This window comes from Cetorhinus maximus, chromosome 15 (genome assembly GCF_964194155.1).
Source record: "Cetorhinus maximus chromosome 15, sCetMax3.hap1.1, whole genome shotgun sequence".
NCBI lineage: Eukaryota > Metazoa > Chordata > Chondrichthyes > Lamniformes > Cetorhinidae > Cetorhinus > Cetorhinus maximus.
Window position 1 is genome coordinate 82,643,808 of NC_135893.1, and position 19,186 is coordinate 82,662,993.

The following is a 19,186-nucleotide window of genomic DNA, read 5'->3' on the forward strand; positions in this document are numbered from 1 at the left end:
TATTTAGCGAGGGGATGGAGTTTGGAGAAGGGACTGGAAATAATAGCTTCCGTCTTCTCAATATTTAATTGGTGGGAATTTCTGCTCATTCAATACTAAGTTTCAAGCAAGCAATTTGATAATTTAGCAATCGTGGAGGAGTCAAAACAGGTAGTGCTGAGATAGAGATGATGTCATCAGCATACACATGAAAACTAACGCCGTACCTTCGGATGATGTTGCTGACGGGCAGCATGTAGGTGAGAAACAGGGGGCTGGAATAGATCCTTGGGGGACAGAGATAACAGTGTGGGAACAGGAAGAGAAATTAACAAACACATTGACCTGCAGAATACCACCAGGAGCTAGAATTTGTTAAATCACTGGTTAGGCCTCAGCTGGAGTATTGTGGATAATTCTAGACACTACACTTCAGGAAAGATGCAAAGGCCTTATGGAAAGAAGATACAAGAGGACGCTTACCAAGATGTTACCAGGGGAGGGACTTTGAGAGGTTGGAAAAGTTAGGACTGCTCTCTTTGGAGCAGAAGGTTAAGCGGTGACCCAATTGAGGTTTAAGATGATGATGAGAGGTTTTTAATAGAGTAGAGAGAGAAAATCTATTCCCTCTAACAAATGGGTCAATATCAGAGGTCATAGATTTTAAAATAGTTAGAAAAATAGATCTAAAGAGATTAGGAAAAATATCTTTCTGTTCAGTTGTCTGGATCTGGAACATTTGAATTGAAAAGTGGTGGAAGCAGATTCCATAAATCACTTGAAAAAGGGAGTTGGACAGGTATTTGATGTTGAAGAAATTAAAGGATTATAAACAAAAAGGGGAGATGTAGGGCTAAGCATGACAGCTCTTTCAGAAAGCCAGTACAAGCACAATTGGCTTCCTTCTGTTAAGTTTCTATGATTCTAGCAGTCACTGAGGCAAAGAGAAGTGAGAATCCTCCCTCATCACCAAATCTCTGAACAAAATAAGCACTGAGGCCACGGGAAGCATTTCTGGTGCAGACTTTGTCGAGATCAACTAAACTTGGCAAAAGTTAAAGTTAGTGGTTTGACATTGTTAATTTGGTGCTAAAGATCCATATTCACCAGGAACTCTGATCACCACCCTCTCAGAGCCTCTTCAGGAGCTGCTTTTTATCCACCTTCCAGTCGCTCAGAATCTGTGATTTGCCACTTAACAGAAAATAGTTTTAATACAGAGCGCCATTTGTGGGCTTCTGGAGTCCGAATCAAGATATCAAAATAGCCAAATATAGAATCCTTGCACGAGGTAAAAACAAACTTTCTCTCTAGGCTAGATGCAAATCCAGATCAGGGCTGCACCTAAGCAGCAGGTTTAGGAAAAGAAAGAAGCTTTGATTTCACTTCTGGGTCACAGGTGTTAAATAACTGTAAACATCATGTGCCTTTGTAAATACATTTGCTGTTCATGAGAATGGTGTATTCATTTGAAAGCGTAGTGCATAAGGACCTACGTGCCCTCTTATTGCGAGGATCATCCATGCTGCCACTCAGTATTTGCCTCGCTTTGTGAGCCTCCCATTTATGTGATGTGTAGCTGAGTCATGATACTCATTCTACCCTTATGTCCCGTCAGGGAGATGTGTGAAACTCCTTACAGAAGGCTCTGCAGAATGCACCAGCAACCATACTGTTTACAAGGCAGCATGGAATTAGGCATCCTCACTAGCCTTGGAGGGGTAGCTGTAATTGTCTCTCCAATGGAGAAGGCTGCCTTCATTGTTAGTACCAAAGCACAAGACCTGCAGCCATGATGCTCTTTCCAACCATGCGCGCATCTCAATGTCTGCAAAAAAACTTCCCAGAAAGATAGCCGCCATTACATCAAGGCTTTTGATACAGCATCTACGCTGTTGTGGCGACTATCACTTCCCAGAGTGCACCAATGGAGAGTTCGCAGCAACCTTTCCAACGAACACGGCCTAGTGAATCATGAGGTTTGAAGGTGCAAGGCCGAATGCTTAGATTGCTCTTGTTGTCACTGGTTGTAAAGGCCTTTCAGTCCACAGGGACGGAAGCAAAGTGGATGTTTACCGCTGCCTTTACCTTACTCCTCCTGGAGTTGTGGCTCTTGGTGTGTCTTGGCACGTCCTCCATGTCTTGCTCCAAGGGCATCCTCACATGGGAGCTGACCCTCATTTCCCTGGAGGTTCCTGCCCATCCTGCCCTTCATTGTCCGAGGAGTTCTCAGCCTCCTCCATGTCTCCCTCTGGCAAGGGATTCCTCCATTTGAAAAGCCAGGTTGCGAAGGGTGCAACACACCACGATGATGCAGGACACCCTCTGTGGAGAGTACTGAACAGACCCACTTGAGTAGTCAAAGCATTGGAAGTACGCTTTCAGGATGCCGATGGTTTATTCAATGATGGATCTTGTTGCACCTTATTGTATCTCTCTTCCGAATGACTCAGAGGACAATGCACGAGTGTTATAAGCCATCGTTTGATCGGATACTCCTTATCCCCAAGCAGCCAGTCCTGTATTCACTGAGGCTCTTCGAATATGTGAGGCACCTGGGACTGACTGAGGATGTATGAGTCACGGCAACTCCCAGGCACAAACGTGCATGATGTGATTCTGACAACCACACACCAGTTGAACATTCAGGGAGCGAACCTTTTCCTGTTAATGACCATCAGGGGCTGTTGCTAAAAAGTTCTCAATGCCACATGTGTGCAATCAATTGCACCTTGTACTCGAGGGAAGCCTGAGATTTATGCAAACCCCCTGAAATCTAGCAGCCTGGCTAGCTTCACAGAGTGTCACATAATGGATGAGCCTTTTGGTAGAGGGCATCTGTCACCTCCTTGATACAGTTATCTGCTGTGGATCTCTGGAATGATCTGCATGCAGAAAAATTGAGTGCAGCGGTGACCTTCAGTGCCACTGGCAGAGGATGTCCTCCCAGTCCACGGGATGTTGGATCCTCCTGCAGAATGGGGCAGATATAATCCGCCAGGCTCTTTTGACAAGTGCAGACTGGCACAGCATTGTCTATCACTCATCTCCAGATAAGAGTCTTCTGCAGTAGACCCTTGGCCATGCGAGACGCCTTCTCAGGATGGGTCTAACCTCCTCATCCTCTGGTTGTTGCTGAGGCTCCCCTGGACTATGGACCTTAGGCCAGGCCTCCTCTCAAAGCTGAGCTAGGTGGCACCGGGCCCTTCTCCTCAGTTGGATCATAGCCATCAATATGGCAGCATTGACCACAGGCTCTATTGTTCAATCCTCCTCCTCCCTAGGAATGATAGACCCAAAAGATCAATGAACACAGGGCAGATATAGTAGACCTCCCACTCGCACACAGAAAGACAATGTAATGCCCCACAGCTACATCTGCACTAATAGGCTGCATCAGCAAAAAACTATCTAGCCTATATCTAGGTGCCCACGATGCCAACTCTGATACTTTACATCTTACATCTCAATCTCAGAACTTGAGAGCACTTTGGTAAGGCCATACATTTCATGATGTCTCCAAAGGAACTCCTGCAATTTATTATCTTGTGAGATCAACCTAAACTTGCATTTCAGCAATGACTAGACACCCTTAGGCCCATGATCTATGCCAACTGGTTGATGCTCAAATGGAGCAACTGCATTGCAAAGCCAGTGACTCCTGCAGTCTCTCTTTAAAGCACTAAAAATGGCAATGGCTCCAATGGAACCTTCTCAAGAAGATTTTTCACTTTTATCTCAGCTCTGACTTCATTTCAAAGTTCTGAGTGCAAGCAGGTAGAGGCTGCCCCATGAAATAGGGCCCCTAGTGCAGTCCTGGGCTCCTCTCACACTGATTCCGACCCTGCACGTCCAGCTTCTTTCCTAGTTTTGATGTCTGACTGCACCACAATTTCAATTGGACAAGATGGTGGTGCTCAGATTCTACTGCGAGACCAGCTTCAATTCTCCCTCCATGACTGTTACTGACCTCCAAGCTTCCTGGAACCCCACGGTGTGTAGGTAGAGATGCTTCCCATTATTCTCCAGCCTCCCCAATAATCCTGGATCCCACAGTCATTGTGATCAATATTCCAACCCTCCCACCTGAACCCATAACTGTGGATGTCCTAATGCCCACTGTGGACCTCACCCCTCCCTGTCTCGAGGTTGGGTACATGGTCAGAGGACAACCCCCTCACCCCAAAAGTTTCGAATACCCCCACTCTATTTAGTTTTCCCCCTTTACAGGCTGCAGATGCCTCCCCTAAACCTGACCATCCCATCTGCAGCCCAGTACCAAGACAGACAAGACCAGACCATGGCCAGCGACATCAAGATCATGTCCACACCCTGCACATCAAGCAGCACCTTATCCCAAATGAGCACACAGCCACTGCCCCTCCCTGGAGCAGGGCTACATCATGTGTGCCATGCATAGCCTGGCAGCATGGCCTGCAAAGCACCAGGACTAACTTCACTCTCGCACCTTGACTACTTGGCCCCAGACCAGGGACTATGACTGTCTTTCTCTTTGCTCTCCCGTTCCTTCCTCACTGTTGATGACAGTGTCCCTCCTCTCCCCTACTCCCCTTTCCATGTTTTCTGTGCAACTTGTCCCTCATGTGCAATCCTTTCCTCTCCCCCACCTCGAGTTTTTGTACAAGCCTTATCCTCTTGTGCCAAAGTAACACAACCCCCCTCATTTTTCTGAGTCGACATGCTTCCCCTCCATTTTGTGTACTTCTGTTCCCATTCCACCCCCTACTGTGTCTGCGATCCAGTCTTTCCTATTGGGCTCCGGCTTCCTCTCCCTCAGTCTCCCCTAAGTATGACATCATTTCCCACTACCGCCGCACCCCTCCCTCAAATCCCCTGAACCCACCTTTGCCCATTGTGCCTTGTGTATCTTTCCTCCTCCCCAACCCCCCTGCCCCCAGCAATACTGGTCACATGGCTGGTTTCTGTCTGGGTTGCTGCCTGCCTGCATACCCAGATAACACCACCCCCGGACAACGGAGGAAGGCAGTGAGGAAAGAAAGCCGACACCTGAAGTGTAGCGTCTCACTGGCTTTGGTCAGAACCTGGAGCAGGTAGGCTTTGAGTATTGCACTCACCTCGAAGTCAGGAGCGAAGTGAGGGCTGACAGCTGCACGCTTATTTCCAAACATGTTTCAGGCCAATCTAATTTACCCGCTGAGCTAGGTTGGGAGGGACTACGTGATTCCGGCGAGTAGCATTTTTAAAGAGCATTCATGATATGGTAATGCATGCAAATGGAGTTCCCGCCATGGATCAGTGGGAAACCTGATCCGCCATCTGCCCACCATGCAAAGCGAGGGGAAAATTCCACTGTTTTGCTGCCAGCAGGTTTCTGATTTTTTGGCCTCTCCACAAATTTTCTGGCTCCATCAACCTCAGAACCTGCCGCAGGCTGGAGGGAAAAATTCCACCCTCAGACTTCGAACCTTATGGTACACTTTGGTTTTCATCAAATTCCAAAAGCACACTGACCACCAATCCTCACACCATCAGCCTCTTTGCTCGGACAACACAACCTGCCACCCACACCAAGTTCTAACACAAAAGTATGCTGTCAGCCTCCTCCCAATATGGCAAAGGCCATTTCCATCTGCACAGCAATGGGCATTAAAGGGCCTGAGATAACTCCCATGGTGACTCAGCAAGTTTACCCAATGGCTAGCTGAACAATAACATCCTGTAACAGACAGTCTCAGATTCAATTCCCGATCTGTGCAGAATGAGCTGATCTCAAATCAGCCAGTAAGGATTCTCAATGCCCAAGGTTTAGGACGTGGATGAGAGAAGGAGAACAGGAGGAGTTGACATACTTCAGTTTGCCAGTGAGAGAAGGAAAACAGGAGGAGTTGACATACTTCAGTTTGCCAGTCAGCAGGCAGTAATGAAGCATATGTGTAGATATTACTGGAGGCCCGGCAGGCTTAGTGCAACATATCTCTCCCTCCCTCTTTGCTCCTCAGTGAACTGCTGCTGTCACTCAATATCAAGGACTGTCCCTGAAAATGAGTCATCTGGATGTGGCACTGTCTAATAGCAGCTTACTCTAGCAAAATATCAAATGGCTTTGGGAAAAGAGGAAAAGGAAAAAGTCTATATTGGATTTTATTTTTTTTAAGAAGAAGGGGTTGCTAGGCTAAGAATTCAATCTGTCAACTGGATTCACGAGAATGGCTCCAGCAATGAGGAACTTCAGCTATGAAGACAGATTGAATAAGCTGGGACTCTCTTCCTTGGAGAAAAGACAGCTGAGAGGAAGTATTCAAAATCACCAGGGGTCTGGACAGAGTAAATAGGGAGAAACTTCCCACTCATGAAAGGATCGAGAATGAGAAGGCACAGATTTAAATTAATTGGCAAAAGAAGCAAAAGCAATAGCAATGTAAGGAAAAACTTTTTCACACAGCCAGTGTTTAAAGTCTGGAATGCACTGCCTGAGAATGTGGAGGAGGCAGATTCAATCAAAACAGCTTAATTCTGTTAATTCTATGTCGTTAATTCTCTTTTGAATGCTATCTGAAAATGAAGAACGTGCAGGGTTATGGGGAGAAGGTGAGAGAATGGCACTATCAGAATTGTTCATTCGGAGAGCCCGTACAGACACAATGGGCCGAATGGCGTCCTACGCTGTAACAATTCTGTGATTTAAAAAGATGGGTGATAGTGAGCACAGTGCAACCTGATATTCAGAGGTAGATTTCAGGAAGTGGGGGGCTTATTTTGAAGGGTGGAGACATGAGTTTCTTCAAAACAGGACCAGTCAAACTAGTCTGAACACTTCACGCTGGGTTGTTTCAGAATTGCAGCAAAAAAAAAAAACAGCAGTGCAAATAAATGGAAACCCCACAAAGTATCTGAACAAGAGAGTCCTCTCAAGGCTTTATTTTTAAACAAAGATGGTCAACAAGCACAATCCATTTGCACATTCATGAACCTGTTTACAGAAACACGTTCCCAGCCTTGTAGAGTGCAAAATAACAGCATAAGTAGCATCATATAAACAAACCAATGTCATGGGGTTCCATGCAAACTGCACACTTCCTGACAACTCGGCTCTTCTTGGGCAAGTCGCCAGCACAACCCTCCTCTTGCACCAACAAACCGCTCCCCCCAAACTCCCATAACCATTCAAGGATATAAAAACAAAAAACTATTGCGGATGCTGGAAATCCAAAACAAAAACAGAATTACCTGGAAAAACTCAGCAGGTCTGGCAGCATCGGTGGAGAAGAAAAGAGTCGACGCTTCGAGTCCACATGACCCTTCAACAGAACTGAGTGCAGTTAGGAGAGGGGTGAAATATAAGCTGGTTTAAGGTGGGGGGGGGGGGGGGAGAGAAGTTGAGGGTGAGGTGGTTGTAGGGACAAGCAAGCAGTGATAGGAGCAGATAATCAAAAGATGTCACATACAAAAGGATCAAAGAGGTGTTGAAGGTGGTGATATTATCTAAGAAAAGTGCTAATTAAGAATGGATGGCAGGACACTCAAGGTACAGCTCTAGTGGGGGTGGGGTGGAAAGACTGACAAGGTATTTCCCACCTATTTCCATTATTTTAAAATCTACAACTAATACCTTGTCAGTCTTTCCACCCCACCCCCACTAGATCTCACCCAGTTCTGGTGACTAAAAGTGCAGCCAGCCAATCTTTCTAATACCACCTCTATCAATTTTTAGCCCATCCTCAACCACCTCCTCTTTCAAAGACATTGGTAGCATCTTTTTCCTTGATAAACACACAATTTAGTACCTCAGCCATGCCTCTTCTTCCATGCATAAATCCCCTTTTTTATCCTTAACTGGCCCCACCCTCTCAAGCATATAGAAAACATTTGGTTTCTTTTATATTGACTACCAGTCTCTTCTCATACTCTCTCTTTTCTGATTTTAATGTTTTTTTACCTCCCCTCTGAACTTTCTATATTCAATCTGGTTTTCAGTTGTATTATTAACCCAATAGCTGTCATACACGACTTGTACTGCTTATTTTCGTCATCCAGGCCCTGGATTTGTTTGTCTTACCTTTCCCACTGAAATTGACCCTCCCCCATTAATATTTATAATCTGGATTGCTCTTTATCCTTTTCCATAAGTAACCTAAGTATTATGAAACTATGATTACTGCCACTTAAACATTCCCCTACTGACACCTGATCCACCTCATTCCCTAGAACCAGATCCAGCAATGCCTCCTTCCTGATAAAAACAAAAAGCTAAAAGCTACTGCGGATGCTGGAAATCCAAAACAAAAACAGAACTACCTGGAAAAACTCAGCAGGTCTGGCAGCATCGGTGGAGAAGAAATCAGTCAACGTTTCGAGTCTTCACGACCCTTCGGCAGAACTGAAGCATAGTTAGGAGAAAGGTGAAATATAAGCTGGTTTAAGGTGGGGGGGTGGGGGGGCGGGGGGAGAGAGAAGTTGAGGGTGTGGTGATTGTGGAGATAAGCAAGCAGTGATAGGAGCAGATAATCAAAATATGTCACAGACAAAAGGATCAAAGAGGTGTTGAAACTCAACACCTCTTTGATCCTTTTGTCTGTGACATCTTTTGATTATCTGCTCCTATCACTGCTTGCTTATCTCCACAATCACCACACCCTCAACTTCTCTCTCCCCCCGCCCCCCCCACCTTAAACCAGCTTATATTTCACCTTTCTCCTAACTATGCTTCAGTTCTGCCGAAGGGTCGTGAAGACTCGAAACGTTGACTGATTTCTTCTCCACCGATGCTGCCAGACCTGCTGAGTTTTTCCAGGTAGTTCTGTTTTTGTTATGCCTCCTTCCTGGTTGGACTGGAAACATGTAGAAAATTCTCGAACACTTTGGCAACTCTTCCACCTCAGCTCTTTACACTATAATTACCCCAATATACTCTGGGATAGTAAAAGCCTCCCCATTATAACTTCTAAATTCATTTTGCCTCTCTAATCTCCTTGCAAAATTTGTTCCCACGTCTTTTCCACCAGTTGAAGGCCTATAGAATTCACCCTGTAGTGTGTTGGTACAGTTATTACTCAAACGTTGAAATTATTCAAATTGCACAACCCTTTACTGTGTAAAAATAAACCATGAGGGTTCAGAGTCATGATGCTCTGACAGAATTGAGAATATGCTCACAGATACGCATGGTTGTGTGGACAATTAATGAATGGCCGATCTCAGTCACCAAAGCTGCCTCATTCACTTCCTTGCGGTGGAGTTCAAACAAATGTTGGCTGCGTTTGGAAACGGGTCACACCATCCTCAACACATGAAGATTCCAATTGGGAAAATCTTCATTTTAAAAAAAAAATAACTGGCCTTGTCATATAGTAGGTACCCACTCATCAGTTCTGAAATTACCTCACCACACCATCCCCCAGCATAATTTCAGACACTGTGACATGAATTCTTCATTGCCATATATAAAGACAATTTTTAATGAAAGGCAAATGCTGCAGAAAGAGCTGGCTGCTTCCAACTGCACTGCTTTGGCTAATCAGTGAGAGCCACTATGCCGTCAGTGCCTAAAGAGGTAATGGATGGGCTTTAAATTAAGCTGATACTATTCAGAGTGGAATAATCCTATGATTAGTTATGGAGATGAGCTGATACTGTAATACTGTACCAACAAGCATATCAGCTCTCAAGCACTGCAGGCTTTATGCAGCAATCAGTTCACTGTGGGTGGACTTGCAGTGAATTTCTACAACACTGTACTGAGTTACACAATGTCATTTCGAAGCTTTAAATATGCCCTCTCTGAACACTAACTACACTGCAAGTTGACCATACTTGGTATAGTGTACAGTAAAGAGAATCTAGTAACCAACCTGTATTTTCCGCTCTAACTGGAGCTACAGCAGTCTATTCCATTGTACTTATACTGCACACTGGTCAAGCGATCACTGGGACAATAGGGGAGGCACTAGCTTACTACCGACTGAAACATCTCTATTTTGGCACCAACTAGTGCAAGTTCTGAACAGATCAGTTTATATTTCATCACACATATCAGACTGCTGTAAACCTGACTAATAAGCTTTTATTTACAACCTTATCAAAATATCTCAAAAGTACTTAATGCAAATTCTTTGTTGAACTGCATTAACTTGTGTATGCCACATGTCCCCAAACTCCTATGCCCTTAATGGCATTGGATATCTGCATAATACTCTGCCCTTCCCCTACATAGGGTAGGGGATCTGGCAGCCCCCAGCCTTACTAGCAGCACATTCATTGTGCTTTACTCAATTCATCAGCACCGACCCATTTCCAACCATTTATTCCCAAAGTAACAGAATCTTCATTCATCATCAGTCTACATGATCTATAAATAATGAAATTATAAATAGACAAAAGAGACAAAAGGCAGTCCTTTTCGTGCCGTTTCCCCACTTGACCTAGGGTACAAATTTACATAAGCTTTTCATCTCCAAACTTTCCAAACCCCCTTGAACATATGACTTAACACATTACCACAGTTACCCTGCCTTCCCTTCCCATTCCCCTACCTACATACTGTACTTTTTATGACTGTGATATGACAACAGCAACAGCTTTGTCACTTGGGCCTTGTTACTAACCCTTGCAGAGAATAGACTGATTACTAGAGGGCACTCTCACAGTGAGTGTCTGGTTTACTGGAGGGCCCCATTAGGTATCTGGTTCCAAACGTTTCTATTGTTGTCGTACAGCAGCACTGTAGATTTTGATCCTTTTCTTTTGGAGAAGCTGAGTTTAGGGAGACTTTTTTCTTCAATTGCCTCCTGTAATTTAAGCCACCGGCTTTCCAGGAGAGGTCATCTGCATCCTTTGTTTATTTTAATGGAAACTATAACTTTGGTCCCAACTGGAGCTTGACCAGCATGAGGAAAACATCACTTGCTAGCAACCAGCAAGCTCTAAAACAACTGAACATCACCACTGTTGCAACATCAGCTCTCACCAAAGCCCTAGTGATTTTGGGCCAATGCAGCAGTGAGGGTTGGAATAAAGCCACATTGGCTAGTGCAGGATAGCTGCCCCCAGAGCCCTTCCAGCACTCCAGCATACAATAACCAAGCATTTCATTCTAAACTTTTCAGGTGCCTTTTTTAAATACTTGCTGTATCAAATACTGTAGCTCCAAAACTTACAACCAATATACAGCATTTTAGAATTAAGGTAGCAAAAAAGCAAAATGCAATAAAAGCTCTGTTGCTCAAGCTTGCAGTCAAGGAATTTCAGACAGTAACTAGCCCCGCCACCAAAATCTAACATTTTCACATCTACCACAATGACAGCAGCTCCATTTCTGTGTTAACTAGTCTTCTGAAATGATGTCACAAGTCCAAGACCATGACAACAGCCATTCAACTCACGGCGTCAGTGTATCTGCTCAGTGAGATAAATATTTATATATTCAGGAGTTAAAGCTTTTCAGTAGATTTATGAATTAGCCTTCTTGGGATCAAATTTGGGAATTCAACAGTTTTAGATGAAAAACATTTTTGGATCAGTGCTGATGAATTGAGTGAAACACGTTGGTTTGTGATGCTAATATAACTGGGGAGTGCCAGATCCCCTCCCCCACTGGTCCATGCAGAGGAAAGGACAGAGCGTTGTGCAGATACCCAATCCAATTAAGAGCATAGGATTTTTGGGATATGTGCAGTTCAAAAAGAAATTTGCATGAAGTGCTTTTGAGATATTTTGACAAGGTTATAAATAAAAGCTTATTAGTCAGGTTTACAGCAGTCTGATATAAGTGATGAAATGTAAACTGACCTGTTCATATCTTATAATAGTTGGAGCCAAAATAGAGATGTAACAAGTCAGTAACAAGCTAGTATCTGCCCTATTGGACCAGATTGAAGAATTACTTCAACAGTTTAATATATTCAAAAAACAAATTTTGGGCCAGTGCTTCCACCAGCCTGGATCACTTGATGTGCAGCCTTTGAAAAGGTGTAAGTAACCCTGCTTTCCCTTTCAGAGTATCTGAATGATGTACTCCAAACTTGGGCTATCTTTCAGTGGGCCTCCTTTTATGGAACACTTAGGCTCTATCTTCATTATCAGGTGAACTCAGCAAACTGAAGTATCTCCTTTGATCCATAGCCCATTTATCTTGGGACCAACAGGACACCAAAATCAGAAGTGGAACACTGGTACAATTATTTTTCTGATCCGGCTCTCACAGTCGCTATCAACTCTCAGCATGAAGATATCCTGCACCGAAGACTGTACTTAACATCCCTTCCGTGACTAAAGAATCTCTACCACAAAGGCTTTTATAGCCTATTCTGAGAACTAAAAACTGTACAACTTACCAGAGTCAGGCATTCAGTATTTTTGGCTATGGGTGGGGCAAGCTTGGAGGAAGCCACTTCCTCCTCATATTCCAAATTCCTACATGCTTACAAAAGATACAAGTACATATTGTATCCAAGATAAATTCTCAAAGTTTCTCAGTTGAGATTATTAAATGCCAAAACATTGTTATACAATATCATTTGAAAAAGAAATGAGTCCTTCAACGTGTTGCCTCCCAAATATGTTCATATTCCCATTCCCTATAACTCCATGCCTGAACATTTTTAATCAGGTTTCTATCCTTGCCATGGTACAAACCGCCCTAATCAAAGTCAATAATGACCTCCTCTGCGAGTTTGACCGTGATGTTCCGTTCTTCATTCTTTTCAACCTGTCAATAGTCTTTGACATGGGCATTACCTCAGACTGAGCCAGGCTGTTTTTAACCTTGGTGTCCTATTTGACACCAAAACTAGCTTCCGACTGCACTAACAACATCCTGGGGGTTACCATTGACCAAAAACTGAACTGGACTAGCCATATAAATACTGTGGCTGCAGGAGCAGGTCAGAGGCTAGGAATCCTGTGGTGAGCAACTCACCCCCTGACCTCTCAAAGCTTGTCCACCATCAACATGGCACAAGTCAGAAGTCCACCTGCCTGTATGAGTGCAGATCCAACAACACCCAAGAAGCTCAACACCATCCAGGACAAAGCAGGCTGCTTGATTAGCAACCCACCAACAAACATTCACTCCCTCCACCACCGATGTAGTGGCAGCAGTGTGCACCATCTACAATATGCACTGAAGGAACTCACTAACTCCTCGGACAGCACCTTCCAAACCCATGACCGCTATCATTTAGAAGGACATGGGCAGTAGATACATGGGAACACCACCACCTGGAGGTTCCCCTCCAAGCCATACACCATCCTGATTTGGAAATATATCGCCATTCCTGGTTGGCCTCCCATCTTCTACCACACCAACTTGAGCTCATCCAAGACTCTTGGTGCCCATATCTTAACTCTCATTAAATTGCATTCTGTTCACCCAACATCCCTGTGCTCATATTCTCTCCATATCCACCAACGCCTTGATCTTAAAATTATCACCCATTTTCAAAATCTACCAAGGCCTTGGCCCTACCTTTGTAACCTTCTCCAACCCTCATCATCAAATAAGGAAGAAAAGTTAAGATTAAAAAACTCCATTATTAACTGTTCATTCAGGCATCACCTTTCAACATGACAAAGCTTTATTGAGGAAAGCCAACAGCAACAATAGCATTAAGTCACAATCTATTTTGCAAGGCATGTTTGCAATAACTCCAATTACAAGCAGCTAAATGTCGCTAAAGTTTTTAAATATCATATCTATCTTTACAGCTTTGCCAGAAATACTCCAAAAGATGTGTTTTTATCTGTAATATGGGATTACTTTAAATGTAATGTACAAGTTTCCTTAATTGGATCTATGGGAATTAGAGCCAACTTGGGCAATCAGTTTACATACTGTGGGAATGCACATAAGTAGCACCCATTTGGACAGACCACATATTTCCGAAGGTTTTTCCTACAGCCTTATGGTTTACAAGCCTGCACTTTAATCCAGGGAGGCCCATCGCCCAACTAGGATTTGGCAAACAGAGGACTTCCTTTGCCAATTAACCAGCTGCTACTAAAAAAGACAGTAAACGTCTCCAAAGAACAGGATTATTATAGAATTTGCCAGTTAGTCTTTAAAAAAAACACACGTTTGGTAAAAATCAGAAAGCCTGCTCAGGCTTTAAAGTTAGTTTGGAATTTACAAGATTGGTAGGTGATCAAGAGCCCATACTTTTGAGGATAATATCGCAATCCAAACAAATGTTTAATCGGTGCATAGTATCATCCTCTCTCACACTACTCGAGGCTTGGTTTCTCCAATTATTTTTGTCCTTGAATGTAAATAAATGCTAAGAAAAATACATTTAAAGGATAGAAATGAGAATTCCATCTTTTTGAATTTGTCCACTAACAACGTACCCTACATTCAACAAATTTTAACTCAAAGACTGGGACATACGACAGCTTGTTTTCCATTCTGTGTTTTTAAGGATGTCCGATCCACCCACGTCAATACAGCAGCTCAATGACACACAGTTTCAGGACATCAAGGTAAAGGGCAGCAAAAATTAGGAGTCTGTTAACACTTCGAGACTGCAGTTTCAAGGAATGCGCTTAGCAGATTCAACTGCAAGCTTCACCACTATATCTAACCCAGATGACTGGCACTTTTCTCAGGGAGCTCAGACCCCTACTGGCAAGTTCAAGTTTCAAGAAGAGAGGCTATCCTTGCTGCTCTTCGAAAAAAGGCCACAAGAATTGATATAAACAGGAAACCTCATTCCCTTGCAGAGCTCCTTATGCTCAGCATCATGCTGGGGTGGTGAGAGAATGAGGGCAGATGTCATGTGTAACAAAGTAAAATCTAGAGGCAAGTCTAAAAGGCAAGGACCCCAACAAACAGTTAGGTCAAATACAAAATTACACTGAATTAAAGCTATCAGACAATCTAACCTCCAAGGTAGGGAAACTCGTTGCTTGCCAAGGTTATGTACAAGATTGTAGAACAGATACAACCACAATCCAAGTGACTCTCTGTGGATTCTGCAAAACACATTGCACCTCTTGCAACTCAATATTGATGGGAGTTGTTTATAGCCAGAGTCTTTTTATCATTCCAGATTAGGGCCAGATATGCATGCTGCTCATCAGAACCTGTTTCAGTTCTTTTCTAAACTAATGCACCGAGTTCCCTGGTTGTGTGATTTACCTTTCCCTTGCTGAATTAGTTTAGTCTCACTGAAGCTATCCCCTCTCCAGTTGGAGCTGGGGACAGCTTTATTTTTCTCACATTTCCTGTGACACAAGGGCAACAACCTTTCTCTCTCTACCTATACCATCCAACATATCTATGTTCTGACTTACATTTAAATGATGACTGTCATTCAGCACAGATGCAGATGGTGTGCACAAAATCAGAAGACGAAAAGCACCACTAACCCATTATCATCATCGCATTCTCCAATAGATGGTTCATTAATAAATTAAACATTAAAAGTTTTCCTTTCACAAGCAGCAAGACTAACTCAATAGATTAATAAACTGCACTGAATGATCCTTAACCGTGCAAACTAAGAGACTGGAGATTTGGTCGGATCCCTTTGATGAGCAAGGAGGATGCCAAGTTGCATCAAGTGCATTTTCTTAAAGGAGTTCATTTCAATTTAGAATTTAAGCTGATGCCCGTTTAAAATCCAGTCACCATCATGGACTGGTGCCCGGCTCAGGGACCAGTAACCCATACACAGGATTTCTCACACACATTCAAGTGCCTCCTGAACACGTATCCCTCTTTTCGCAAAACTGACACTGGGATAGAAACATTCAATGCCGAGCAAGGGTGGCTGCCCTGACCGCTCTCCTACCTGCTCCGCTCCGTAGCTGCTGGCGATCTTGCAGAAATCCTCCAGCCGGATCAGCCCTTCCCCAGCCGCATCAAACATGTCGAACACCACCCGCAGCCTCTCGCATTCCCCCGACTCAAACTCCGGGCTCCCGGCCCGCTCCGGCCCCGGGGGCTCTAACTCTATCCCCGGGCTCCCGGCCCCCTCCGGCCCCGGGGCAGAATCCATTAACGGCTGCTAGCGGCTCCGATTCCCCTTCAATAGGGACCGGTCTCCTCCATTCCCGTCTCCCTCCCCCAGGTGTTCTCACTTTCGGGCCGTGGTATTTCTCGCTCCCTCTCCCCGGGTTTTCTAGCTTTCAGGCCCCGGTATTTCTCGCTCCCTCTTCCCGTGTTTCCTCACTCTCTCCCCCGGTCGCTCCGCGCCGCCATGACTCCGATCAGCAGCGATGACGTTATCCTCCTTCCATCGTGCCCGCGCCGCCCTGGAAACGCTACATAGCAACCGCCCGGCCGCCGGCACCCCGACTCCAACAGAGCATGCCCGGCCGCCGGCACCCCGACTCCAACAGAGCATGCCCAGCCGCCGGCACCCCGACGTCAGCGGAGCACGCCCGGCCGCCGGCACCCCGACGTCAGCGGAGCACGCCCGGCCGCCGGCACCCCACGATCCAACAGAGTACCATTAGCCCATGGGGGGAACAATCATAGAATGCAACGAGAAATGTTTCTATTCTGATTATTCGAAATATATGAAGATTCCGAAGTGGATTCAATGTGAATACCAACAAATCCGGCTCAGATTCCCCAGCTAGCGTTGCATTCTAGTAATGTAATTGCCCACCTTGTATAACCATATGGCTGTGCAGTTTTGTTATTTCTAAAAAAAAACGTTTCTGCTCTATAAATCAACACAAACCCTCATTACCGACAGAAAAAATAAATTCTCTATATCACCCATGACCGCGACACGTGCATGGCTCTATGCTGAAACACAGCATTCCCAGGGCTCACTACCCCTCTCACAAAATTAAAGCTCTCGGCGTATTATAGCCTTCAAAGATGCTTTAAATCATGCAATCCAAGCCTCCCCACTCCTAGATCATTCCTTACCCGAACCTCCAGTTCTATTACCGACAGCGGAAAATGGGAAAAGATTAAGATAAATCCAATCGCTGACATCTGATATGGAGACTAATCTCCAGACTTCCAATATTCCCGCACATGGGTTCGGAGGTGCGAGCTCCTATGGCAGATTATTGGGGGTGAGAATTTAAAGGGATTAATCAACCAGACCTTTAGGTTGAAGCTGCAGAAAAAAACATAATGATTCTAAAGTAGGGGAAATAAAAGTACTTATCAACTCGCTCTAAGGTTTCTTTACAGTTGTCCCACCAATTGCTGAATCGGTTGTATAGCAAATGATTGAAGGATTCGCCATCCCAAATCTTAGGGCCGAAAAACAGAATAAACTGCATTAAAATTGGTTGAACATTCACCTTGGACTGTGCCATGGGAATGCAACGTGCGGGTCAGGAAAAGCTATCGGATTTAAACAATCCGCTCCTACGCTTATTGGTTAAATGCTGCCAGGCACGTAACCCTTCCTCTCCTTGTTTTAATTAGGGAGAGGCGTGGTCGACCTACTCTCTCCTGCTGTGATTGATTGAGAAACAAAGGCCCTTCTTTCCCTTTAATTTGTGGAGAAACCGATAACGGTTTCTGGTCATGGACCTTTACAATTCTGATGAAAGGCCTTGACCTGAAAAGTTACCCGCTTCTCTCTCCACAAATGCTGCTAGACCTGCTGAGTATTTCCAGCAACCACAATGTTTTGCTTTGTTTCCCTTCCACTAGTTGTGCTAGAGGATCCTCTCTTCCTTCATGTGTTCACCTACTCTTTTTTATTGGCTAGGCTGGAGAAAGTGCAACCACCCCTCCTTTCGTTGGTTGGGAAAAAGTATATTTCACTTACATCAGCTGTGTTTGAATTGAGTCAACCTGCTATTTCTTTCTTTGGTTGAGTTGGAAGATGCTGACAGCATCCCTCTCCCTACTGGGAGTGGGTTTGTACACATTTCTCTAGAAGCTATGCTAGGGCTGGAAAAAAAACTTCCTGTCATTGACATGGCTAAATGGGCTGGAACAAATGCAACTATCCTCTGTTTATTTGATTTGAGTATTTTCACTAGTTCTGCCGTGATAGTTTTCATCATCCATTGGTTTAACTTGGGATAGCGAGATTCCCTTTCTCATGATGTTGTCCCCTCCTTTCATAATAGGGTCCTTCTCATCCTCACCTACCATTCCATTAGCTTTGGCATTACTTGGATCATGTTCCACTATTTACAATGTGATCCCATTTCTGATGTCCCTTCTCCTCCCCATATGCTTTTTTTGGTGGAACTTTTTTCTACAATACCCTTAAGCCTTCCATCATCCCATTACATTTTCACTAGACACTTGCCTGCAACAGTATCAGATACACCTGTCCCATTTGCTTATCATGAGATTCCAAACTTTTTTCATGTAAGACAGAAGGTTATACGTACACCTCCAATCTGATGATAGTAAACTCCTCTTCTATTAGGGAGACCAAAAATAGATTAGGTGAGCACTTTGCTGAGTGTTAATGCTCTATCTGCAATCATGTTTCTGAACCTCCTGTAGATTGCCTCTCCATTCTTCCTCTCTATTCCAAATTTGGCACCCTAGACTTCTCATTGTCAGTGTATTTGTCCTGGACATTTTGCAGTCCTCCAAAAGTTTTAAATCTCAACAGTCTCTGATTTTCTTGTTAGGTTCTTAAGTCCACATTCCACCACATCCCCTTTTATTTGAGGCAATTTTGACTCGGGTTTGTTTGCCTGACAGCAGCCCTTTACATAGTTTACAGCCCCATATCACCTCTTTCCTGCATCTTAAAATCTATTCAAAAACTACTGAATCTATTATCTGCATCTTTGTGAAAGCAATTAGGTACTTTGGACGTACCAACTCTACTGTTGTTTTCTGATGTTTTATAAAGAGGATCGTCTTCTTCCACTACCACTTTTGCTGAAAGACCGAGCAAAACAAACCAGTCTCCGTCTCAGCCATTGACTGACCGCTGTACATTTCAATTTTTATGTCAGATTGCCAGAAATAATGTTTGCTTTCTCTTTACCCCTCCTCTTTTATTGTCTTGGCGGAGGTTAAAAATGCACTTTTCAATTCAGTCAGCTGCAGGGATCAGTCAAACACTTTACTGAGCCAGCGTGGAAGGAAGTTAACACTGAATATTGGTCCTGTGACTGAACTCTGGGAACTTGGCCAGATCCTTCTTCCAATCATTGGCTCAGCTCGCATCGGGAAAGATGGGAGAAGAGATTGTATTCTCCTCATTAACTGCTGGGAATGGTTGGTACTTTCCCTAGTCATTGGGTTCAGCTTCCTATAGGCTTATTCTTCTCTTGCACCATC

At 44.2% G+C, this 19,186-nt stretch overlaps 1 protein-coding gene across 2 annotated transcripts in view; it reads right to left on the reverse strand.

Moving 5' to 3' along the window:
* Nucleotides 1–16,193, reverse strand: part of rab11fip3 (RAB11 family interacting protein 3 (class II)) — a 115,447-nt gene extending 99,254 nt beyond the window's left edge. The window contains exon 1 of one of the 2 annotated variants that reach the window (XM_078558750.1): nt 15,747–16,193. In XM_078558750.1, the coding sequence (XP_078414876.1) occupies nt 15,747–15,953 (207 nt within the window). In that variant the 5' untranslated portion in view covers nt 15,954–16,193. The remainder of the gene's footprint in view (nt 1–15,746) is intronic. The other variant, XM_078558749.1, reaches the window with a different exon arrangement.
* Between the last annotated feature and the right edge of the window lie 2,993 nt (nt 16,194–19,186).